The following is a 27,040-nucleotide window of genomic DNA, read 5'->3' as shown; positions in this document are numbered from 1 at the left end:
GGTTCACAATTTCTTAAATAAGATGATATGATAAGAATGAAAATGTAAAGAGCTTCCCCTGAAACTCACACGGTCCCTAGCCAGGCTGGTGCCACCTAGTACCTCTGCTCAATTTAATTTCTCTCCAGCAACTAGGTCAGGAATCGGAATACACTATATGGTTTGCAAGAACCCCGAAGTGTGAGTCCGGGCACCAGCCGATCAGTGAAGAGCCATACATTCTGTGTTGGTAATGATTCCCGAGGATTTAAAGCCGGAACAAAGAGAATGTTTGGTGCATTTTATCAAGGGGAAAGACGTTATTGTCCTTCTTTCTATAGGGTTTGGGAAAAGCTTAATATACCAGGTAGCCCTCTTAGCAGCGCGTTATATACGTCACGACCAAATAGCTTGATAGATTGATTAAATTTTAAAAAGTACCTGCCTACCATCGAGCGAACGAATCCTAATGTTGACAGTTTCCACAAAGTGAAACCGGCAGATGAATCAGGCTACACGGTCCCTGCTCTGACTTTGATTAAAAAATATCAAGATTATTATTCGTAGTAATCGCCCAGTGTATGCAAAATTATTTTAATTTGACCTTATCATACCAAAGAAACAGCCCGCACCTGACCAAGTACCACAGTTTGAGAAAAGATTATATGAATTAAAAGTTACTCAAACTTTCTGGCTCACAAAGTTCGGCTAAAAGTTACCACAGAAGAACAGAACCATGTCATACAATACTAGTTTTGTTGACATTGCCCCTAATCCATCATAAATCCTAAAAGCCATCCCAAATGCACAATGACCCCTCTGATTCCTGGTATCTGTCCCAGTATGGCGAGAGTGTGTATTCTGATATGTCTCATTATTGTGTCAACTGGCCTGCATCTGTCGTAGTGTTAGCAGCTGGCAGCAGTTGGCCCCAGGTTCTCGGGTCAGTGCCATCAATGGGGTTTTGTGAAGAAAAGCAAGTGTCCAGCTCTGCCCACGGACGGACACTTCAAATCCACCTCCACATCAGGCTGCAGTCACAACCACATGTGGGTAAATAACATGGGCGTAAGACTGTCTCGCTAAGTTTGAACGAGAATGGTTTGGACGCGCTAGCACATTCAGAGTTTTCTTTCTATATTTGAACTAGTTTGTATACATTTTATAGAACAGAAGACATTGAATATATGAAATACGATATATGGAATTAATTAGTAAAGAAAAGGCTAAATATTACTAGTAAATATTTTTAATACATTTTAAAATGCATATATTTTGCTTCATATGTTTGATGTCTTCCATATGTATCTAAAAGTAGTAAAAATAAAGAAAAGTAGTGGTAGTAGTAGTGATAGTGTACATACAGCGGGTAAGGTACACTTTATTGACCCCGTGGGGAAATTTGTCCTCTGCGTTTGACCCATCTTTTATCTGCTGGGTCGACCCGTCAAGAGCAGGGGATACATCTCCAGATGTTCAGCTATAGGTTTGTAGTAAAGCCTGAAAATTGACTCTCATGAGCTTTAAACCATGTTACCTCATGAAAAACATACCAAGAGTTGTGTCTGAAATGATCCAAATGATTCTAGTGAAGGTATATGGAGTTTAAAAAAACAGTGGAGCATTTCTTGTATTACCACGTGACATCACAAGGTTGAATAGAGTGTTTTTAGTTTGAGAGAAGAACTCAGGCGGTGTCCACACGGCAGTGTTTTTTTGGTCAAAACAATGAAGTTTGTATTTGTTTTGGCCTTTCATCCACATGGGCGAAAACTGTGTGTTTTGAAAACGGATTCCAGAGTGGATACATCTGAGAATGCCAGCGTTGTGTTTTCGTGTGGACGAGCAAACTGCAGCTTTTGATGAAGTCACAAGCCCGTTATCGCCACGTGACCAGAAGAGAACCCCACACACTGTTGCATCAAAACCTCTTAAACTACTATGTAGTACAACACCAGCAGAGATGCATACACAAGTACAGGCATGTCGGATTCTTTTAAACCCTTGTAGAACTAGAAATGCCACCAGAACATTTTCTAGTATTGTGTGTAGTGGCTCTGGCTGTATCCTGTTTACAGCACCACATACAGGTGCAGCATATGTATTACACTGTTTTCATCAGTACTCCTTTGTCCGTCTGAACGTGAATATTTATTGATCCGACACGTGTGTGGACGCAATTTTTTTTCAACTCGCAAAAAATAAAAAAATAAAAATCCAGGAGTGTCGTGTAGACATAGCCTCAGTCTAAATACAATGTGTTAAACATGCGTGAAGGAAACAAAACAACTGCAGGTATGTTTGCAATGAGGAAACAACATTATAACATAGATCAGAAAATAGCCTAATATAGACTCTTTAAAAGTTTTTTATATAACTGTACTTAATCTTGCTACCTTGACTTGAACAAAAAATAAGCATTTATACTCAATATTAAATAAAAACAAAACAAAAGCAAATATTAGCTCATTTTTCCAATTAAAAAGATCGAGCGACTCTGCTATTGACTAGACTGAAGTGATTATTCCTGTGTTATTTTTTAAAAGTGCAAATGGATTTCTAATGGCGTTTGAATACTGATGGTGAGCGTGTCCTTGGTGGAGAATTTGAATGAGCCAAAGTGAAAACACGCGTAGCATTTAAGTCAAACAAACATCCGGGTTTTGTGTGAATGTGCAGATGTCAAACCTTCACAAAACATGCTCAGAATTTACATAGACACTGCAGAAAGCACCTACAGACAAGCCCACATCCTGGTCAAAAGCAAATATGGTCAAGGGCAAATTTAAATACCTATACTAGTAAAAGTAGTAGTAGTAGTAGTAGAGACAAGACAGACAAGCTTAAATCCTGGTCAAAAGCAAATATTTCAAAGGGCAAATTTAAATACCTATACAAGTAAAAGTAGCAGTAGAAGTAGTAGTAGTAATAGTAGTAGTAGTAGTAGTAGTAGTAGTAGTAGTAGTAGTAGTAGAAGCATAGACACCACAGACAATCTTATATCCTGGTCAAAAGCAAATATTTCAAAGGGCAAATACCTATATACCTATACTAGTAAAAGTAGTAGTAGTAGTAGTAGTAGTAGCAGCAGCAGCAACAGCAGTAGTAGTGGTAGTGGTAGTGGTAGTAGTAGTAGTAGTAGTAGTAGTAGTAGTAGTAATAGTAGTAGTATAGACACCACAGATAAGCTTAGCAAGCTGTCTGCATCTAATATGAAAGCATCCGAGAATCAGGAAGTGTGTGTTAGCATACTAGTTGTTGTTGGCTTTACCGTAGCGGCGCCGGTCTCGCAAATAGAGCTTATAAACTCATCGTGGTTGCCTAGGATCCTCGGAAGTCTCAAATATTTCACATCATTGACTCTCATGAGCTTTGAGCCATGTTAGAAGGTCAGGTTGCTTTATTCGTACTCGTAGGTAAATTTATTTTGCAGATTTGAGAGGCAGGTCCCACATTTCACATTTCATTCATCCTCATTATGTACAATAAACCCATATAAAAACACACGTCCAAAATCAAGTGTTACAGAGCTCCAGTGCAGAATGGTTTGTTCCATAAACTATTAGTTAAATTCATCCATCACGCTTGGCTAAAATCACAATAAATATTAAATATATATATATAAAAACACAAAATTTTCCAAGACAAACGTACTAAAATATATAGATAAATAGATTACAGTTTATTCTTAAGTATGATAGCAGCTGGCAGCTTTTAAAACGATTTGTTCTAGATCTTGGGACTAAAAGGGTCTGACCAGAGGGAAGCTGCTGAAACTCTGAGTTTAGTGGATGTTGAACGTCTTTTAAAATCCTCTGGGACGTCCTCTGTAACTGTCTCGAGTACAGAGAGTCCAGGCAGCTCTGAGGATGGACAATCACCTCACTCGCTCATTTAACTGACTGATTCAGGGAGTTCTTGTTGTTACCTCATCAAAAACATAAAAGTTGTGTTTTGTTTCATTCACACGTGTTTGAGTAGCTCCTTATTATTAGTCTGTCTACATCTCCAAAGCTCAAAATGCTCTATTCTATGTTGTGATGTCATGAAGCGGTAGTTTTCAAGTTAACAGCTTCATTTGACCTTTTGTCCAGTAGAGACTGACAATTCCAGGTCTGAAATCATCCAAATGATTCTAGTGAAGGTGTATTGAGTTTAAAAACACAGTGGAAGACTCCCTGTAATACCACGTTACATCACAACGTGGAACAGAGCATTTTCTATTTGCAGGATTTGTGTGTTAAATGTGTGAAATAAACAAAATAAACTTCTGGGTATGTTTATGACGAGGAAAAAAAAAATTGCATGCTTTGGACCACTGCAAACTGCTTTTAAAGTTCTGTTTTTCATGTTTTTAAGATGGTAAAAAATCAGACTCTCAGCTCTTTTTGCCTCTGTCCACTCCGTCCACAGCTCAGACCCCAAACTGTGAAAATTCTAACTCTATCCATCATAATGACAACACATACAAGCGGACAATGGAGTACGACTGCCCACCCCTATCAACCAAAATAGAAAGGAGTCGTTTCAGTATTGTCAGTTCCCGATAATTCCCTGGTAATGGCAGCTGCCTTTGACAATGTGCCCAATTCTGAAACCAAAATTCTGATCAATGCTTAATAATAGGCCGTGCCAAGAGGAGGGAGTGAAGGCAACGTGTAAATGACGCTTCATAAGTGATTTTTGAAAGCTATGAATCAGACGCTGTTGGCAGGTGACAGTGGGGAGAGACATTAGTGGGACAGTGGTTCGTAATCTGTCCTATTAGTACTAAAATAAGATAAGTCAACCAGCGATCAATTTGATCTCCTACAGAAATAGTTGGCTCTATATATTTTTTGGAGTTGAATCTGCAATTGTTCCTGTTTAGTCTTGGTTAAATCTTGGTATAATCCTGGTTTAGTCTTGGTTTAGGACAAGTAGTGGTGCAGTCCAAGTTTTGATGTGGAATGTACTGGTTTACACCTTTAGTAGTAGTGGAAGTGGTAGTGTCAGTAGTAGTAGTAGTAGAAGTAGTAGTAGTAGTAAAGTATTAAAGTGAGGTATTGGGTAATTTGTAGGTTTAGTGTCTATCTATATACACAAATGTACTAGTAGTAGTAGTAGTAGTAATAGTAGTAGAAGTAGTAAAAGAAGTAGTAGTAGTAATTAGTAATAGTAGTAGTAGTAATATTAAAGTGAGATATTGGGTAATTTGTAGGGTCAGTGTCTACCTATATACAAACATGTTTAAAAATGTGCTAGTAGTAGTGGTAGTAGTAGTAGTAGTAGTCATTAGTAATAGTAGTAGTAGTAATAGTAGTAGTAGTAGTAGTAGTAGTAGTAAAAGTACGAGTACGAGTAGTAGTAGTAGTACAGTAAGGTATAAGGTAATTTGTAGGGTCAGTGCCTTTATATTATAAAAATATACTTTACAAAACGTTTTTGTGCTAGAGGTAGTAGTAGTAGTAGTAGTAGTAGTAGTAGTAGTAGTAGTAGTAGTAGTAGTAGTAGTAGTGCTAGTAGGAATAGCAGTAGCAGTAGCATCAATACTATCAGTTGTATTAGAAGTAGCAGAGTTAAGTATAGGGAATTTATATTAAGATCAGTATCTGTATATTTTTAAAAACAGAAAAAAAAAAAGTGCTACTACTAGTAGTAGTAGTAGTAGTAATGGCTGTAGTAATAGTAATAGTAGCAGCAATAGTAGTAGCAGTAGCATCAATAGTATCTGTAGTAGTAGTAGTAGCAGCAGCAGGAGCAGCAGGAGTACTAGTAGTAGTACTATTAGTAGTAGTAGGAGTAGGAGTCGTAGTAGTAGTAGTAGTAGTAGCAGCAGTAGAAGTAGAAGTACAAGCAGTAGTAATACAATGAGGTATAGGGTCATTTGTAGGGTCAGTGTCTATATTATAAAACAATATACTTTACAAAATGATTTTGTGCTAGTAGTAGTGGTAGAAGGAATAGCAGTAGCAGCAACACTATGAGTGGCAGTAGGAATAGTAGAGTTAAGTACAGGGAATTTCTTTTAGGATCAGTATCTGTATATTTAAAAACATTTTTTTTTTTTTTAAGTGCAACTACTAGTAGTAAAGGCTGTAGTAGTAGTAGCAGCAACAGCAGCAGCAGCAGTAGTAGTAGAAGTAGTAGTAGCAGTAGTAGTAGTAGGATGAGGAGGAGTAGAGTTAAGTCTAGTGCCATTTTAAGGTCAGAATTGATCAGTTATAACAATCTACAAAAAATATGTTTAATACTATCTGACTAAATAGCACCTGAACCCATAATCCTGCATTAAGTGTCAGTCAAACGTGATAAGCACCGTCAATAATCCCTCATTATCTTGTATAAAGTTCTAAATGCGCTGACACACACACACACACACACACACACACACACTGTAACACTTGCACAGGATTGCGTTACACAAAGTTTGGAAACTGAACTGCTGCCTCCCACTGAAGTCTCTTCAACTCGAAAATGCATATGAACGCTTAGACTACTAATATCACCAAAACACTGTTAACTTCAGAATACTGCAGATTTGACTTCCTAGTTCTTTGCATTTTTTATTTTTACTTTTTTCATGTTAGACGGACAACAGATGGCGTACATAAAGGCAATTCTATAACGGTTACCTATAGCAACAAGGGCCAAAACACTACTTCTGAACTGCACAATAACTATGTTTAGACGAATACAAATAAATGTAACACGTTTATTTTGAAAAGTCAAAGTTTAACCCAAAAAAATTGTGTTTATTGCGTGTAAATTGTAACTGCAGTTTAGTTTTCTTCTCAACTTTTTCCGCCCCCAAACTACCACTTAACTGATGCAACTATTTACCACAAGTACCACCTCCCCAAGTCATAATCACAAAAAAGCTGTCAAATGCACTTTAAACCTCTGTGCTACTCCAAAAGCTAAGTTTGTTCGCACCTGTCGGCGGGTGCTGCTCCTGCCCTGAGGCGACTGGGACACCGTGACAGGGGGCAGGGGGACAAAGGCTCCTATTGACAACCCCATAACTCTGCCCTGGACACTGCTGTTAACTTAGCCTCCTGTCAGTTTGCAGTTGGATAACGTGTGTGTGTGTGTGTGTGTATGTGCGTGCGTGTGTGTCTTGCTCGGGGATAAACAGGTGTTATGTGGTAGTGAGTGGCAGAGTGGGTCACATCAGCAGTAGAAGTTGGAGCTGATGACAAACAGGCCCACCAGGAAACAGGCCTGGCACCAGTCTGGAAGAGCACAGGCGGGAAGGGGATTTTTTTTTTTTTTTAAAGGAGGACAGTGAAACTAAATACGATGTTTTAATCGACAAAAAATGACAATTATGTAAATATTATATACTGTAAATGTCAGGTTGTACCACTACATACCACTAGGGGTAGTTGTGAGCTGATAATGCTTTTGTTTTTTAACCACAATCATGTATAAAAAAATATACAAAAGATCTAACCTTGATACAATAGTAGGGATGTAACAATATCCAAATCTCTCAATACGATATTTTCACGATATACATTTCACGATATGATATTTATTGCGATATTTTTGGAGGCTAACAAAATTGTGAATTGTGAAATTGTGCTACTGTTATAATGGTCTTGTTATAATATGAAGAATTAAGATTTAAAAGTGTTATTGTTATGTAATGTAAATGTAATGTGATGTAAATTGGCACTGACAACACCAAAGGATCATGGTCTATGTAGTTCTCTGTGTTTTTTTTTAACAGTTGCTGCACCATAACAGACTGATTCATCAACTGGTTTTACTTCGTTTCACTTCATAGAAACAGTCTGAACTCGCAGTGTTAGGATTCGTTCGCTCGACGGTACTTTTTATCATTTAACCAATCGCTGCTATTTGGTCGTGATGTATGTAATGCGCCACAAACAGGTCTAACTAGTAAATTAAGCTTTTCCCAAATCCCGTAGGAAAAAGGGCAATAACGTCTTTCCCCTTGATAAAATTCACCAAACATTCTCTTTATTCCAGCTTTAAATCCTCGATTTCGTGAATTGTTGACAACACTGAATATGTCACTCTTCGCTGAATGACTGGTGCCCGAACTCGCACTTCCAAGGTTTTTGCGAACCGTATATTGTATTTTAATTCCTGACCTAGTTGCTGGAGAGAAATGAAACTGAGCGGAGGCACTAGGTGGCACCAGCCTGACTGACAGTAAATTTAAGCAGAGAGGCTTGTAATTCGATATATTGTGACAGGCCACAGTATTATTGTGAGACTTTTGACGATACGATATCATGATATTTTGGTTACTGTTACATCCCCACACAATAGTACATTTTTTAAATGCATAAACTGTGTTACTTAATTTTAAAAACAAATTCAAATTCTTCAGCAGAATTTTACAAAAGTCTAAAACCACAATGTATTTTTTATATATGTTTTTTTAAACATCATTTTGACAAAAGCACTATGTAACTTTTTGGTTGGGGGTCCATCACCTGCTTGTTTCTATGGATATGTCATTGCTCTGCTTAGAATGTTCCACAGTGTGACATTAAACAGCTCTATCTTACATTTATTCAATTCCAGGTGGTTTTATAGCTCTAAAATACCAAGAAAAACATGCACTCTGATTGTGAGTGGGGTTGCCTCTCCACAGATCTGACTTGTTACTTGGTCTGACTTGGTCTCCATGAAGATTTAATGCCATACTGTGAAACATTCCAGACAAACCAATAATACAGTTTATTCATGGAGAAAAGCATTTGACGGAATACACCTTTACCTTTGTCAGGATTTAGTGTTGATTTATAGATTTTTTTTTTAGTTGACGGAATTTGAAAATAAGTAATGACATTCTCCTTTAAAAAATCAAATTCGTCATATTCCACTGCTGAATGAACCTTCTCATACACACCTCTAAACTCACCAGTTGGTATTTCTGGACTGTTTTTGAACTCCCTCCTCATTTGAATCATCCTGACATGTACCTGATGGTCTCACACACGCTGTTGATTTCCCTTTGTCAAAACTACATCTGCCAAAGCCCCCTGAATCCCCTAAAGCCTTCCCTGGAACATGTGTGCAGCTTAGCAACGTACAGAGTTACTTTAGAGCGGGCACGCAGCCATGAAAGGGTTACAGTGCGGAGACAGCTGTCAGCGGGAGAAAGTCTGGGATGGAGGGAGGGGAGGAGAGGGAGGGAGGGATGGAGAGGAGGGTGGTCCCCAGTGGAGAAGTGTCTACAGACAGACGCAAGCCCACTGTCAGCTCCGGTGAACTCAACAGCGGGACGGCATCAGGGGACAGGAGGATCTGGATCTGGATGAGCTAATAAAACACCCAATTTTGTTTATTTTAATTTACAAGTTTTAAAGGGACACCACTATCCATTTTGTAATCTAATGTGATAAAATGTTATTTAAAAGATTTTATAAAATTTACAGTGTAAAAATTGCAGCATGACCAACATTGAGTAAAAGCATCGTCCAATCACGATGATGACTAAAATCATGTTGATTTGCCAGAGATTATATTTATTGTTGGCATCAAAATCATAAAACTTACTGTATTTTTCAGACTATAAGTAGCAGGACCACCCAAACCATGAAAAAAGTGCAACTTATATATTGAAATTTTCAGACTGACAGCAGCGAGAGGGCGCTCTAGGCTTGTGTGTCAGTATCTTGTACTACTACTACTCCTGTACAACTGTCACTTCGCGTTCTACTGCACATGTCTACTGTAGAAAAAGCCGTTGTCTTGCTACAAATATTGAAATATGCAGCTGAAAACGGTAATCGAGCAGCAGAAAGAAAGTTTGGAGTGAGCGAGAAACTTGTGAGCGACTGGCGGAAAGCAAGGAATGGAGAACACAGTTTCACGGGAAGCGGGCGGGTGCAACTTTCCTGGAAGTCATTGGATGAATTGACAAAACCTGAACTTCAGTGACAACCAAACCCATCCTGTCAGGATTCAGAAAGGCCGAAATAAATGTAACTGGAACTGATGAGTCTGAGTCTGAAGGCAGCTACACAGAAGAGGAAGCAGCGCTCCATTTACATCATGGATCTATGGTTTATCTCCGGAGGTCGTGCAGAAATGACATCGAGGACGACGAAATCAATGGATTTAGTGATTTCGAGTGAGATCGTGAGTTTCGTAAACTTGTTCTGTTCTGTTGTTTATGCTATAGTTATCTGAAGAACTGTTCATATGTGACGTTAACATATTAATGCCTATTCAGTCTGTTGTTCTCTCTTATGTTGTTATTACTATAATTTTCCTTTCAAGGTGAAATGTCAGTTCCTGGTCTCTGATTTTATAAAATATATTTCCCCAAAAAGTGCGACTTATAATCTGGTGTGATTTATAGTCCGGAAAATACAGTAAATATCAGATACTCAGGGCCTCAACCAAGGCATTTCAGTTAGATCCAGAAACAGAAAATTGACTCCAGACAAATTTTCTTCCATATTTGTACTAAAGGATCGCTTGGCCAAACTTCTGTCCAATCAGATTTGTTTATTTCACTGATGCATGTGAAACAAAGGAGCTCATTGGTCACTTGTCATTTTGAATAAACCTTTCACATGTCAGAGTGTTTCAGAGTTTTTCAGTCCCTGTTGCATTTTCTTCTTTCTTCATTTTCCTCGTTGTTGTAATACAGACAGAGAACGCAAGTCTCTGATTGGCTAATCTACCTGTCAATCACTCCATCTTAACTCACAGAGATTCCACAGTGACCAGACTCACATCTTAGTAAAGTACTGAAGAAATGCGGATTCTAGAACTCAAACTAAAACTAAAGTTTGAAGAAGTAAATTGTAAAAAAAAAAATAATAATAAAATAAAGACATGCATGACATCCACCTCAACTTTAACCTCTATATTCAAGCTGAGATTTCAATGTCACAGTTGACGCCTAGCTCAACATTTTACACCAAAACAAAGCAAAAAGATATAATTGGTCACGGCTTTCTATCAGTGTACAGTTTCATTTAGAGCACAGATGTAGCAGGGAGCTTTGGCGCTAGTTTGAGGTGAAGAGGACAGAATTGAGCGGGTTTTTTGGGGAGGGGAGGGGGTCAGAGCAGCTGTTGCCGTGGACACGCTGCAGTCACTCAGCACAGCACGTCTGCACAATAAGACCCACCTCCCACAGCGCCGCATGTGTCTGTGTGTGTCTCTGCCTCTGTGTCCACTGTCCCATGGACCAGAGAGGGGACGGACTTTCAGATTCACTGTTTTTACCTCCTACATACATTTTTGAATTTATTTTTTTAATATAAGTTTTAAAATACATTTCATCATTTAATTTACTCAGGATTTACAACTATTATTATTATTATTATTATTATTATTATTATTATTATTATTATTATTATTATTATTATTATTATTATTATTATTATTTTCTTATGTTTTTTGGGGGGGAATTTCAAACATTTCCTATACATTTGAACCAGACTAAGCCAAGGCAATGACATGCACTGTGCACTAGGTTTGTTAAAAAAAGAAAAATGGAAAAAAAAAAAAAATAAAAAAAATGAATGAACTGAAATGTTTATAAATGAAAACTGAAAATGTTTAAGAAAAAAATACAAAATTGAAAATAAAAGAGAATGACGCAAGTACAGAGCGTGAGAGTAAATTAAATGTGGAAACAACTATGGTTAAAAACTCTAAAAAGTCTATTTTGTATAATAGGTCTGGTTTAAAGGTGCATTATGTAGACTTTCTGATGGAAAGTCAGCCACTCAAACATCTTAAAATCAAAATCATGTTCTTAATATAAACATAAAATAATCACTTAACAGTATTACTACTTTTTTTAGAAGTACCATGACATGATGGAAACAGTCGCAGCATTAGGATTCCTTCGCTCAATGGTAGGCGGGTACTTTTTTTATTTAACCAATCGCTGCTATTTGGTCGAGATGTATGTAATGTGCCAGAATGCTCAGTGGTGTCCAAGTAATTAGCCGGATTCACAGCTCTTCGCTGATTGGCCGGTGCGCCGTCTACAACTTCCAGGGTCCTTGCAAATCTTCTATATCTGTATTCTGATTCCTGACATAGTCGCTGGAGAGAAATGAAATTGAGTGGAGGCACTAGGTGGCGCTAGCCTGGCTAAAAATGGTACACTTACAGAAGCTACAAGTACAAATGTTTTTTTTTTACATTGCTTAATATTACACCATTTTGTATAAAAAAGTTATTACAATATAGACGAGGTCAAAGAGACATAGATTAAGTATAGGACTACAACATTGCAACATATTTACAGTATAGTTTATTTTTAGATTTTATTATTATTATGAATGTAGAAACAAAATTGGTATCGGGCATCCAGCGTTTTCTTCAGTATTGAAATTAAGTTTAAGATGTTAGTATTGTAACATTGTGCGCTGTTAAATGAATGCTAATAAAATTCGAGCCACAGATGACCTTAGTGGGAGGTTACAGAAGCAGGGGGTGTGCAGCGGAGAGACTGAAATCTGACTGACAAACCAAACAGAATTCTGGTGTTCAAGGACTGCTCAAATATCAGAACTGTATTTACAACACTTTTGCGCTGAATAGACAACAATACAATTGTTACGGAGGAAGAAATAATAATACAAATGTAATTAAATACACTGGTTTGACGGTATGTGGAGGTGGAATCTGAAGCCTTGAATAATACATAGATAGACAGACAGCATTCGTGTATCATTTGGTCATTAGTTTCTCAAAATAAAACTAAAAATAAGAAAATGAAAAAACAACTATTTTCTTCATAATTTGTTTCCAAAACTAAAATGAAAAAATTGGTTAGAACGATTAGTTTATTTCAGGTTTCGATTTTGTGTTAAAATGAATAATGGCAAAAACAGATAACGGCCATTTCCAGTTTCCGTGACTTAAACTGCGACTTTTGCGCTGCATACGCACTTAACCAGGAATGAACCAGGACTAAAAAAGGACTAAAACAGGACTAAACCAGGACTGAACCAAGACTAAACCAGGACTGAACCAAGACTAAACCAGGACTGAACCAGGACTAAAACAGGACTAAAACAGGACTGAACCAGGACTAAAACAGGACTAAAACAGGACTGAACCAGGACTAGAACAGGACTAAAATGACACTAAACCACGTCTGAACCAGGACTGGAACCAGACCGGGCCTGAGACCAAGACTGAGACCAGAACCAGTTGCCATGACTTTTGCTTTACACAAAAACCAAAATAGTTCATTACATTTTACAGCATTTCTACATTAAAGGAGTTGTGTTTTGTTTCAGTCACACACATTTGATTAATCCTGCAATATTAGTCTGTCTACTGAATCTAAAACGCAGCTGTTAACTTGAAAATACCACTTAATGACATCATACGTTGGAGCGTTTTCTGTCTGAGAGAAGAACTCAATATTATATTCAGGGTTAGTGTGTGAATGAAACAAAACACAACTCCAGGTATGTTTGTGATGAGGAAACAACGTTATAACATAGATCAGAAAATAGCGTAAAATAGAAAGTACAGTAAAAATCGAGGAAAGTACTTTTGTGACTTTAACCATAAGGCCAGATATCCATTTTTCTGAGAGTGAGAGTGAGGACGTGGTTTTGTGCTGACACTGGAGCAGCCCTGCACACTCCACTCTGGTGCGTGTGCATTAGAGGAACACCTCCATCTGTTTGTGCAGCTTATGATGAGTAGTGGCTCCATTTCATCCAAGTATCTCCAGACTGCACCGTGCGCAGTGAGAGGGTCACGCTCTGCTCCGCTCTGCTCCTCTGATGGATGGGGACGAGGGGGCGAGACTTTAAGGGAACAGGTAGTTAAGAGGGAGAAAAATAGGGGCCGTGGACAATGAACTAGGGCTCGGAGATAAGGCGATACAAGTGAAAGCGTGATCTTATGACTTTGACTTGATGCTGTTTTGGTGAAATTGTCATGTTGTGATTCACTATTCTTCTGTCAAATGCACGTCACAAACCAGGAAGACGTTTGGAAACATGCGATGACGACTTCTGGCGGACTCGCGGTAGTAAGTCTGACAAAATCTAGGAAAATTGATAAAATGGACCAGTTTTCTTCATCTACATGTTATTGTAGACTTTCGTAATGTTCGTCTAATCAACGGTTACAACCATGCCTCAGTTTTCATCATTTCCCCACTCACACAACTTCGAGGGCATCAAATTCAAGATGATATTTTGAAACTGCACATACGTATGCAGTCTTCATTTTACCGCTGTTCACATTTACTTCAGTGCATTTTATCACAGTTGGTCGGTGAGCCCAGTGTCGAGAACTACACCTGAAGTTGTCATCGCATGTTTCCAAATGTCTTCCTGGTTTGTGACGTAAGCGTGAATGAAGCCTATTAGGCCCCATGCACACTAGTATGCATTTGAGTCATTTTCGTTGCGGATGTAGTGTTCGTCTACATAAATCCGATTGAAAATGGCTCCAGAGATGAAACAATCTGGTGCCGCCAGCTCCCACGAATTCATTTGAGTACAGATCTGATCAGGCACTGTGTGGACGCCTGAAAACACTGATACATTGATGCAGGTCCTTGCGCTGCGAAGTAATTCCCCGCCAAAACGCTAAGAGGTTAGAATATATGTCCATTCATTTATACGGTCTATGTATGACCTGCAGAAGTATAATCTCTGAAAAGTTTAACATGAACCATCTCCAACATGATACAAGCACAGAACAGACTCACCATCAGCAGAACCTCTGTCATAGAAAGAACACATATAATCCACTGAGTCGTGTCCTTTAGTGCGACAGAAACTGAATCGCATCAGCTCACAATAGCGAGATGTTTTTTGAGTGCTTAGTTTATGCAAATTAGTCATGCGGTTTTACGTTTTGTTTCTTTAAAACATAAACAGATATGCTCAAAGCTGTGTGGATAAAGAAGGCTTGCAGACGCAGATCGTTTCCGATACAGTGATATCGTGACACGGTGATTCATTTCAGTGTAAACTTAGTCTTACTCAGTCTCTGTAAGGCTCTGAGTGCTTGACAGGTGATTTAACCGATCACAGTGAAGAGTAAACTTTCAGAAGAAGCACAAATGAACAGAGGAAATCCAAAGTGTTGTGAAAAATTATAAAACTGAAACTGTGATCTGTAGCCTTATCACCAATTATACATAAAAAAGAAGAGCATCTATTTGAACTTTAAAGCTGAAAAGCTTCATTTAAAACCTCTTGTATTTTCACTCCTGAGTGCAAACTCTGCTGGCATCTGTAGTGTTTTGTGAGATGAGAGCTGACTGAGGTCGAATTTATTTTACAATTTTAAAAATGCACTATGTACCTTTTCTGGGAGAGGGTATGAAAACGGTCTTCACGGATACTAATTGCCCTAATTACAGGTCAGATCTCTGTCAAAGCAAATCTGCTCGCAGAACGAATGTATGTTTTACAAGGTATTTTGTGAGAAAAACACCTGTTGATGCAAGTGTTTGATGCTGCAATGTGGAAAAAATAAAGCATAAAATACTAGTACTAAGGCGTGAAATGTGTTGGTTTACTTTCATTATTTCAGCATTTCAGCATATGAGGTATTGCCCAGGGGCACAATTGCAGTATGGACTCAGGCAAGGTTGATGGTAGGCAAACCCCAAACAAATAAATGATTATAATGATGAAAACAAACCGGGAAGCACAAAGAATACACAATATGAGACACAACAAAGACGACCAGTGCACCTCCCACCAGACAGACAAAACAAGCTATTTTGATGGCTGTTTCTATGGCGACCAGGGTTCTAACCTTGGGATCACCCGCCCCCCTCTCCACCCTCCTCCCCTAGCCTCGGCGCTCGGTAAACAGCTGGCACCTCTGGGACGTCCTGCCACCTCCACCTCCTCCGCCTCCTCTGCCTCCTCCACCTCCTCCACCTCCTCCACCTCCTCCGCTCTCGTCTGAAGGCTCCTGTGCTCCAGAACACAGCACATCCATTTTTAATAAGAGCGAGCGGGCTCCTCGTCACCGCAATGAGGGACATCGCTCACCAACACAATACTCCGGGACCAGCCGAAAACGGGGAACCAACAGAAGACGAGAACCCGTGCATGTGTGTGTGTCAGAGGGAGAGACAGAGATGGCAAAACACAAATATAGGGTAAACAAGTTGCAGAATGAATGAATGAAAAGGAAACAGCCAATGTCTAAGTCTGAGCAGCTGTCCATGCGACAAGTTTTTTGGTCAAAATGGTGAAGTTTGTATTCGTTTTGGCCTTTCGTCCACACGGAGCCAGTGTTTTGGGTGGGTGAAAACTTCCAGAGTGGAGAAATCTGAGAATGCAGGCGTCTCGTTGTCGTGTAGACAAGCAAACCACAGCTTTTGGAAAACGATGATGTCATGATCCCATCATCGCCAGGGTCCTCCGAAGCAGTGAAGCCTGCAGCCCTCAAACTCATCTCCACAGACCACAAGAGCGTTGGCAAAATGGGACAGGTGTAGCTTACAGAGCCGCTCCCACCACCCAGCAACCGAGACACACTGCTAGCGCCAATACTAACAACACACACCACAGATTACGCACACCGATCAATAACAAAGACTACGTTTACACTGAAACGAATCTGCGTATCACCGTATCAGAAACAATCTGCATCCAGACACGTCGTTTCTGTGTCTGCAAGTCTTCCCTATCCACACAGCATTGTGCGTATTTGTTTACGTTTTACAGAGATCAAACTTAAAACCACATGGCTAATTTGCATAAACTAAGTGCTCAAAAAACAGCTCGCTATTGTGCGCTGATGTGGTTCAGCTTCTGTCGGACTAAAGGACAGGACTCAGTGGAATATATAGGTTCTTTCTGTGACTTATGTTTAACTTTTGCAAAACAAAATGGCTATATTTCTGGGATACATCTAAAATAAGTTTAAAAAATGGTTATGAGATATGCATTATTGAATATTATTATCATTGTTTACAGCACCACATACAGGTGTGGACATGAATATTTACTGATCCGGCACGTGTGTGGACGCAAATTTTTTTAACCTACAAAGAAACAAATCCAGGAGCATTGTCGTGTGGACGTAGCCTGAGTCACATAGTTTGAAATGGAAGAGAAAGTAGATTTGTATGAAATGTGTTCATGTAATCTCTTGTTCTTCTTTTTCTCTTGTTATTATTGATCAAGTACCGTATTTTTTGGATTATAAGTCATACTTTTTACGGTTTGGATGGTCCTGCAACTTATACTCTGGTGCAACTTGTATATTAAAATGTTCACAGCTGCGAGAGGCTCTAGTCTCGTGTGTCAGTATCTGCCACTTAGGCCAGTAACGATAATCAACAAATCAATTAATTGTACAGCTTTTAACAAGCTTGCTATTTGCATGCGTGTTTGTTTTCCTCGTCTCTCTCGCTCTCTCTACCCATGAGTGTCACTGACCACTGCACTCAGCTTCTTCTGTGGTATCATTACAAAACTCTAAAACACAAAATGAAGAAACAATACTCAACAGCTCATTCAGAAACCGCCTCTGTGCACCTCTGCTCGCTCTCACCTTTACATCCTGTATTTAGAAATGTACTGTAAGGTCGCGTTAGTATTTCCACCTCTGCTCTTTCTCTGAACCCTAACCCCATAACCACTGACTCTCCGGTTCTCTCACGACCCGTTTCTTCCCCTCACAAAATCCACTTCAATAGCCACCTAACCCATCTGCCCTACGCTGCTTGCAAAACTTATCTTATTATTGAACGTATCTTTATTTTGGAGCGGTAGAAAAAACAAAAGGAATTAGTTTGTGAGTGTGGAAATTTCGACCGAGGTTAGGATTAAGTTTAGCACCAGCATCGATCTCCATCTTGGGCCGGAGTGACCCTAGAGGAGAGGTCAAAGGTCGTGTGGAAGTGTGACCTCTGCGGCGGTAATCAGGGGGTAAGACTTTCAATTACAGCCGGCGTGATTAAAGTGCAGCGAGGAAGAAAACGAGTCTAGTGCGTCCAAGCTGTTTACTTTGTCTTAGTTTAAAGGTGCATTGTGTAACTTTTCTGGTAGTAACTTTTCTCCATGGAGATGTTATTGCTTTGTCTGGAATTTTTCACAGTATGGTATTAAATCTTTCTTATTGTCATGGAGACCAAATCAAAGAAAAAATTACTCCTACAGCTCCGCTCAAACAGTGAGAAATCCATTATACCACGCTCCACACAACCGTACAACAAATTAGACTTATCTATGCACTGTTTCTCCTAGATATATTTTGTACTTGTATGTAAACAAACTTTATAATCATGCCATACCTTTGATATTTTGCTACTTATTTTAAATGTAATTATTTTTACTACTACTGCATGTTTTGGGTTGAGGAGTAGTAGTGGTAGAAGATGTCCAGTAGAAGTATTTGTAGTACTGTTAGTAGATGCAGTAGTAATAGTACTGGTAGCGTTAGCAATAGTAGTAGTAGCAGTAGTAGTAGTAGTAGCAGTAGTAGTAGTAGTAGCAGTAGTAACAGTAGTAGTAGTAATAGTAGTAGTAATAATAGTAGCAGCAGTAGCAGCAGCAGTAGTAGTAGCAGTAGTAACAGTAGTAGTAGTAGCAGTAGTAGTAGTAGTAGTAGTAGTAGTAGGAGTAGTAGTAGTAGAAGTAGTAGTAGTAACAGTAGTAGCAGCAGTAGTAGTAGTAACACTAGTAGTAGCAGTAGCAGTAGCAGTAGTAGTAGTAACACTAGTAGTAGCAGTAGTAGTAGCAGTAGTAGTAGTAACAGTAGTAGTAGCAGCAGTAGTAGTAGCAGAAACAGTAGTAGTAGCAGTAGTAGTAGTAACAGTAGTAGTAGCAGTAGCAGTAACAGTAGTAACAGTAGTAGTAGTAGCAGTAGTAGTAGTAGTAACAGTAGTTGTGGCAGTAGTAGTAGTAGTAGTAATAGTGGTAGTAGCAGTAGTAGCAGTACAAGCAGTAGCAACAGTAGTAGTAGTAATAGTAGTAGTAATAATAGTAGCAGTAGTAGCAGCAGCAGCAGCAGTAGCAGCAGCAGTAGTAGTAGTAGTAGTAGTAGTAGTAGTTTCTAACAAAATACCAGTGATAGCAACTGTCCTTTGTAAGTATATGTACACAATGTTATTATGTACTAAATTTAAAGTTCCGTATTTTCAAATATTTATTGCAGTTGTCTTTGTAGTATTTATACTTCACAGTAAAAGTACAATCCTCCACCTCTGACCGGAGGCAATTTCCAAATCCCTTAAGACTCCACCAACAGCTGCTGCTCCAAACTTCCGAGATCAAAACGTGTTAAAGTAATTACACTCCACCACATGTGACCCAAAATGGCCGCCCATAAAACCACTTCTTACCCCCGTTTAACATGTAAAAAAAAAACCAAACATTCTCCCTCCTTCTTCCCCGGAGATTTTGGGCTGCAGTTGAGTTGACAAATGTTGCTTTTAGCGCGGGTTGCTTTCCTTGTTGTTCTTATTGCCCATATACAAGACCTTTTACGCCAAATTCCCCTGAACCCTGGTTTCCGTGTTGTACAATATTGATTCGGGGGCATTTATTAAAGAACTGTCCGTGGTGCTGAAGGCAGACGCTCCGAGGATAAATGGAAGTTGGGCGGACATGTTTGTGCATTAGTGTTTATAGTGAAGGTCAGGTTGTAGACTCACAGATGAGACGGAGTAGAGATTATGCATTGATTTTTTTCTTTAAAGGAGAGTAAAGAGAGGCGGAATAAAATGACGCAGGCTTTACTCTGTTTTCTAAAAAAACGTTTTGAAAATGGAAGCGTTTAAGGTCAGACGCGAGGAGAATGGATATCCGCTAATCTACTGCAGGAAGTTACGGAGGAAGTTTCACAGAGCTAGTTGCGTCAATACGGGAAAATGTACATGGAAAGGTTAGTGCCGTTTAACCTTTTAGAACGTTAATTAGGGGCTATCAACGAGAAGTTTTTTGTCATCTCAACTTTTTTTCACGGAAGGTATTATGGAAATTTTGTTTATGTCTGTGTTTTTAATGCCAAGTGTCTCCAATAAAGTACTTACGGTTTGTTTTCAAAGGGCGTGTACCTGATTGGAATCTATTCTTTTCAAAATAAATGCATCTTGTGTGGTAAAAAGTGCAAAATAAGGAAAAAGAATCATGGGAATTGAACTATCTGTGCTTGTCATAGTGCTTTTGTTTTAAGACAGAAAAGCAAATAGTAAGCAGAGATTTCAGAGCTATAAGGAAACATCCACACAACACTATTCCAGAATGTGGGAGGAGCTGAAAGGGACACTTAAAGGGACAGAAATTTTGGACATAGGGTCTTATTTCCTAGTGAGCCCGAGTGTTGGAGACGTGTGGAGACACTTTTTACAAATTTCCATCCAGGTGCTAGGCTAGTGCACGTCAATGGCCATAGTTAGCCTGTCACTAAAAACAAAACTAAAATCTTACCCACTCCACAAAATACCAGTAGCAAATCTATTATTACACCAGACTGTCGATGTGAATGTCTGTGTTAATAGAATAATGTTTGAAATAAAATTTGCATTTGAAGGATTTATGTCTCAGCAGCAGCAGTGAGTTGTACTTCCTGACAGAAAGCTTGGCAGCGGCAGACTGATATATGAGAAAATAGTCCCTCAACATGCGACAATTCATGCGATGCAAGGTTAGTTTTATTTCAAACATATTTCTATCAACACAGACATTCACATCAACAGTCTGGCGTAATAACAGATTTGCTTCGAGTGTTTTGTGTAGCGAGTAAGACTGTTTTTAGCGGCAGGCTAACTATGGCCATTGACATGCACTAGCCTAGCACCAGCGACCTCTGCAAATACGAAGAAAACTGGATGGAATGTTTAAAAAAGTGTCTCCACACGTCTCCAACACTCTGGCTCACTAGGAAATGAGGCCCTATGTCCAAAATTTCCAACTGTCTCTTTAAACAAATCTGGTTCTAGCAGGTCAAGTTACAGGTCAGATCTGTGGAGAGGCGAGCCCTCTCACAGTATGAATGCATGTTTTTTTTGTGAGCTATAAACCACAGCCAATGAAATAAACGCCTGATTAGTTATGTTTAATGCTGTACTTTTGAACATTCTGGCAAAGCAATGGTATCTCAAAGCAATTCTGTGGTTCTAAAACAGTCACCGCTGTAATATTTAATGAAAAACAGAAGGAAAAAAACTCCACATTGGGCATTAAAAGGAACTCACATTATGATCTTACAAAAAAAGGAACAGCAGCAGAAGAGAGAGAACGCTCGACCAGACCAGTGTTTGTAAAAGCCTCTGTCCCAGGTCGGTTTGGGCTCTGGCACAGCATCAGGGGTAACAGACTGGTGGGATAAGATGTGCCAAAAAGAGAGGGAGGGAGCGAAAGAGAGGTGGAGAGAGAGGGGGAAGAAGAAGAGAGGCAGAGAGAGCGGCAGCAAAGAGAGAAACAGATGAGAGTGAAAGAGCAAAAGAAAGACAAACGTAGAGAGGAAGACGAGGGATCAAGGGAGGAGTGAGACAGTAAGAGAGAGGACGAGAGCGGGAGAAAGAAAGAAGAGAGAGACAGCGGCAGCAAAGAGAGAAACAGAAGGAGGATGAGAGTGAAGGAGCAAAAGAAAGACAAACGTAGAGAGGAAGACGCGGGATGAAGGGATGAGCGACACAGTAAGAGAGAAGACTAGAGCAAGGACAACGAGAGAGAGGAGGTGAGAAAGAAGAAGAGAGAGAGGAGAGACAGCAGGAGCAAAGAGAGGAAGAGATGAAAGAGAGAGGGAGGTAGACGTGAAGAGAGGTAAAGGAATATAGGGTAAGAGGAAAGCTTGGAGGGATGTGAGAAAAGGAGGATGAAATGAGAGAAAGAGAAGAAGAGAGAGAAAGAAAGAGAGTGAGTGAGATGGGAGAAGAGAGAAGAGATGAGAGAGAGGGAGACAGAGGTAAAGGGACATAGGGAAAGAGGAAAGATTGGAGAGATGTGAGAAAAGGAGGATGAAATGAGAAAAAGAGAAGATGGGGGAGAGAGAGAGACAAAGAGAGTGAGATGGAAGGAGAGAGAAGGGAGAAAAGATGAGAGAGAGAGGGAGACAGAGGTAAAGGAGCATAAGGAAAGAGGAAAGACTGGAGGGATGGGTTAGTGAGAAAAGGAGGATGAAATGAGAGAAAGAGAGAAGGGAGAGAGAGACAAAGAGAATGAGCTGGGAGGAGAGAGAAGGGAGAAAAGATGAGAGAGAGAAGGAGACAGAGGTAAAGGAACACAGGGAAAGAGGAAAGAATGGACGAAAGGAAGATGAAATGAGAGGAAGAAGAAGAGAGTGAGAATCGAGGAGAGAAGAGGTCAAAGAATGAAGAAACACGAGAGAGGAAAAAAGGAGACACGGCGATGAGAGAACGTGTGAGACAGTAAGAGACCGAGAGAGAGGGGAAGAGAGAGGCGGGGCTTACAAAAAGGAGCGAAAGAGCAACAAGAGATAAAAAAAAAAAGGAGGGAGAAGGAGGGAGAGAGGTCAGCCGTGAGTCCGCTGACCGCCGGGTGAACCTGGGCGAGCCGTTAGCACGCGTTGGCTCTGACCTGACCCGCGGATTCAAACGGAGACAATACAGTTGGGTGTTTTTTACGACATCTTCACATTGTTGTGGTGTCTGCGGCCCCGTTGCCATGACTACAGCCACGTCCCAAAGGCTCCCTCTGCTCTTAACCCCGCGCTGCCCCATATATTCCGGAGGTGTACAACATCAATAAAAGTGCAGTTCTTTTACGACTGTAGTGACATGACAAGTATTATTTCAAATACTGCAAAGATGTACACAGCATACTTTGAACTATAGGCGCCTCTGACAAACTATAACAGATGGTGGTCCACGGGTACTGCCAAAAAGTAGTGATAAAGTAGAAGTAAGCCAGGGACCGCAAGGGAATCGTGCATTTAAAATAAGAGTTGAGACCTGCACTTGGAAATACTCGGAAGTTCAGCTCAAAGTTTAACGCGATTTCTATTGATCGCTAAAACTGTATTGATCAAATTAAGTATAAGTACAGATTGCGTACAAATCACACTGTACTCTGGCATTAGCAGAATGTGCAGACGCAGAGAGGCCCGTCAGCCACAAGGGGGACTGCGACAGAATGATTCAGTATAGAGGCTTTGCACCGTCACGTGACCCCTATAGCAACGGTACCTACAACGCCATGACACCGGGCAACACTATGTCACTGACTTCAGCAGCATCAGAGAAACATGGGCAGGTTTTGTTGTGTATTTGGTTGTTCTAGACGCTCTGAAAGGGATAAAACAAATCATTTCTTCACTATTCCTCTGGAAATGACTCATCAAGAGCTCAAACAAGGGAATTATCGAAAAAAGACACAAATTATAGCTAGCAAAAATAAACCATGAAGAGATTTCCTATTGTACCATCAAGACACCCCAAGTTTCATCAAGGTATTTGCTATTTAAATTGTTTCATAGCTTATTTAATGAAAGAAGCACATTTACTGAACTAAAATTTCATAAATTTATCCAGGAAAACCCGCACTAGTTTACGATTCAACGAACGCTATGATCAACATGGCGCACGAGTCGAAGAGTCTGTGAGCCAAACCTTGAAAGAATCGGCCATGAAAAGGTCCTGGTGAACGTTAGAAAGATCCGCTCGCAAAAAGTGATTAATTCTAGAAGACATAGTTGTGGATAAGCAAGACAATAAAGAAAACATTGGTCCTATGATGAGTAACATGTTTATATGTGCATTGGAAGATACAGTTTCTACTGCCACTCACACCGCAAATGTTTTCTTTTTACATTTTAGTTCAGTAAATGTTCTTCTCTCATTAAATTATCTATAAAACAATTTAAATAGCAAATACTTTGATGAAAGTGATGTGAGTGTGTTTTGATGGTACCAGAGGAAATCCCTTTGCGGTTTATGTTCTCTAGTCATAATTACATTTTTTGTTTGTTTTATTTTTCGATAATTCCCTTGTTTGAGCTCCTGATGAGTAATTTCCAGAGGAACAGTGAAGAAATTAATCGTTCTATCCCGTTCAGAGCATCTAGAACAACCAAATACACAACAAAACCTGCCCATGTTTCTGCGATGCTGCTGAAGTCAATGACATAGTGTGTCTGGTGTCATGGCGGCGTAGGTACCGTTGCTATACGGGTCATGTGACGGTGCAAAGCCTCTATTGTAGGATTTGTAGTAGGATAAATACATATACATTTGTTGATGTGTTGGAAATAAATAACTGTCACTTCAAACAATAAATAAATAACCAATTGTAAAGTGGTTGTAAAATAAATGCATTCTTGGCAAACTAAAGGCCTTCAAGATAAAACATCAATAAAAACGTAATAGTGAGAAATGGCACTGCTTACACTATTAAAAAACAAAACAAAAAACATCTACTGACTGAAGTTTGTGTTTAAAGATACACTAGAACTTTTTGTGTATATGGTGTGCCTCGCCTCCTGTAGTCTCCATGGAGAGATTTATCTTTAACTTTGCCTTGTAGATTTCATAATACGGTATTAAACACAAAGATAGAGACAAGTGAGTGAAACCACAAGACCAAATTACAGGTCAGGTCTGTGGAGAGGCATCCATGTTTACAGTAAGAATGCATGTTTTTATTTGTTTATGACTTTTTTAAGGTGTTTTTGAGAGCCATAGAAACACCTGTCATTTAAAAAAAAGAAAAGGAAAAAAAAAAGATACATTTAAATCTATGTCCATAAAAAAAAATGGGTGATGCCAGCAGACCAAGTGACAGGTCCAGCGCTGTCATGCACATAGCTGCACATAGGGTACCAAATGCAAGCGGGGCATCACCAAAACATCAGGCTCGTGAATCCTCACAAAAGTATCCATCCAAAGTGTGCGGAGAAAGGCGAGAAGCCGGTGCCAGCGCGAAAAGAATCCGGCGAAATCTCTCTTCATCGGTGTCTCTCTCTGTCCCTCAGTGTCCAGACCTCCGTGCAGGCCAGCAGACAGAATACATTCTTCTATGCAATTATTTGTATTTATGTAGATTATTTACCAAAGAAATGTGCACAAAGAAATGTGCACATTGTTACTTACAAGGGTATAGACTTGTTCTGTGTTTACAGCAGGCAAGTCCAAACTATGGCCCATGGGCCAAATGAGGCCCTCAGACACATGTTTCTTGGCCCTCAGGATTCCAGGTGAATTAGCCCAAATGACCTTGCATCATTAAAAAAATAAATCTTGATAAAGCTCATATTTAAAATTCTGTGTGTGGTTTTAAGGATCTTAGTGTGAATAAAGACTGATGTCTCATTCTAACGTGTTTAAATATGCACATATTTCAATTATTCACTGTATTGAGCACCAGTCTACGGCCCTCGATCGGCCCTCTGCTTCGTCTGTGTTTAGATATGAAAAAAGTTTAGACACCCCTGGTTTACAGTGTTCAATTCAGTGTTCAGTCTGCAGTCGTTGCACAAATTTTTGTTTATAATAACGGTGGTGGGATTTATTTATTAACCGTTTTTAATCATTTATTATTTTAACTTTCATGTTTGGTGTTTTTGTTTTGGAAATAAAGCAAATTGCACTGATAAATTTTGAATTATTGTTCATTCTGGGTGCGGCGGGGCGGAGGATTTGTACTTAGGGCACCAAAACGGCCCTGTACAGGTCAGATCTCGCTCACAGTAAGAACGCCTGTCACTGAAAAAAAAAAAAAAAAGAGTTGAATGCCATACTGAGGAACATTCCATTTCATTTAGACAAGCAGGTGATGGACACTCCGACAATAAAAGTTACACAATCCACTTCTAACAAACACAATGCACACATCTGATCGAAAAAAAAGCGCTGTCTGCTCCGATGCATTTACAGTAATTTCAATCGTACTGTTTTCACACTTCTGGGTACACATGGAGGCTGACCCGTGCATTTGGTGCCCGCAAGTGTAATTACACTGTCTTCACGTGATCCATTAGAGTCCACTCTCCGTCACACAAACAGAGCGTCGGGTTTCGCCGTCTGCTCCGAGAGCCGGCTGCACGGATCCGTCAAAATGGCACTGTTTATGTATGTGTAGAGCGGTAGTAGTGTAAGCATTTGCAGAGTAGTACACGGTAGGGTGGGAGTGGGTAGAGGGGGCGGGGGGGGGGGGGGTGTTCATGGGGGTCTCCGGGCAGCACGGGGAGCGCCAACATCGAAATAATAGAGTACGAAAATCGACCAGGAGCGGATGAAAAATCCACGCAGTCAATACAGCCAGGAGTTTATCAATTATGTATGAGTCCAGGGCTGGTTTTGGAAGAAGGGGCGAGAAGAATAGGTTAGCAGGATTTATTGGAGGGAACGAGGGAGAGAGAAGGAGGGAGAGAGACAGACAGAGAGAGAGAGAAAGAAAGCGGGAAAGGGGGAAAGAGAGAGGGAGCGGGGAGAAGGTTCGCTGGAGTTATTGGACAGAAAGAGGGAGAGAAGAAGCGAGAGGAGGAAAGGAGAGAGAGAGAAGAAGAGAGAAGGACAGGTGAGAGAGAGAGAGGGGGAGAGGGAAAGAGAAAAAAAGAGAAGGAGGAGCCTAGTTTTGTAAGAGGGAGGCGTGAGGAATATGTTGGCTGGATTTATTTGAGAACAGGAGGGAGAGAGAAGAAGGGAGAGAGAAAGAGGAAGACAAGAGAAGTGAAAGAGAGAGAGAGACTGGGACAGGTTAGAGAGAGAGAAAGAGAGAGAAGGAAGGAGAGAGAGAAAGAGAAAAAGTGAGAGGAGGAAAGGAGAAAGAAAGAGAGAGAGAAGGACAGGCAAGAGAGAGAGGAAGAGAGGAGCTGAAGAGAGAGAAAGAGAAAGAAAGAGAAGGAGGGGGCTAGTTTTGTAAGAAGGAGGCGAGAGGAATATGTTGGCTGGATTTATTGGAGGGAAGGAGGGAGAGAGAGCGGGGAAAACAGGAGAAGTGAAAGTCAGAGAGAATGAGTGAGGACAAGGGGAGGGGAGGGGTGACCGGAGTGAGAGAGAGAGAGAGAGAGAGAAAGAGGGAAAGGGGGAAAGAGAGAGGGGGCGAGAAGAAGGTTAGCTGGAGTTATTGGAGAGAAGGAGGGAGAGAGGGAGAAAGAGAAAGTGAGAGGAGGAAAAGAGAAAGCGAGAGAGAAGAGAGAGAAGGACAGGCGAGAGAAG

The 27,040-nt window shown here is 40.0% G+C and overlaps 1 protein-coding gene across 1 annotated transcript; it reads left to right on the top strand.

The window, feature by feature from the left end:
- Window positions 1-5,279: 5,279 nt before the first annotated feature.
- Window positions 5,280-18,979, top strand: LOC129412353 (uncharacterized protein DDB_G0271670-like; the record flags this gene model as incomplete). Its single annotated transcript, XM_055165939.1, has 4 exons — window positions 5,280-5,341; window positions 5,413-5,541; window positions 5,657-5,833; window positions 18,343-18,979. Coding segments are annotated over 4 exons (1,005 nt in total), but the record flags the coding sequence as incomplete, so codon positions are not given.
- Between the last annotated feature and the right edge of the window lie 8,061 nt (window positions 18,980-27,040).

Source organism: Boleophthalmus pectinirostris, unplaced genomic scaffold (genome assembly GCF_026225935.1).
Source record: "Boleophthalmus pectinirostris isolate CB_2022bp ecotype Guang Dong unplaced genomic scaffold, ASM2622593v1 HiC_scaffold_8, whole genome shotgun sequence".
Taxonomy (NCBI): domain Eukaryota; kingdom Metazoa; phylum Chordata; class Actinopteri; order Gobiiformes; family Gobiidae; genus Boleophthalmus; species Boleophthalmus pectinirostris.
The sequence above is the reverse complement of the archived record's forward strand: the minus strand, read 5'-3'. Positions and strand labels throughout refer to the sequence as shown.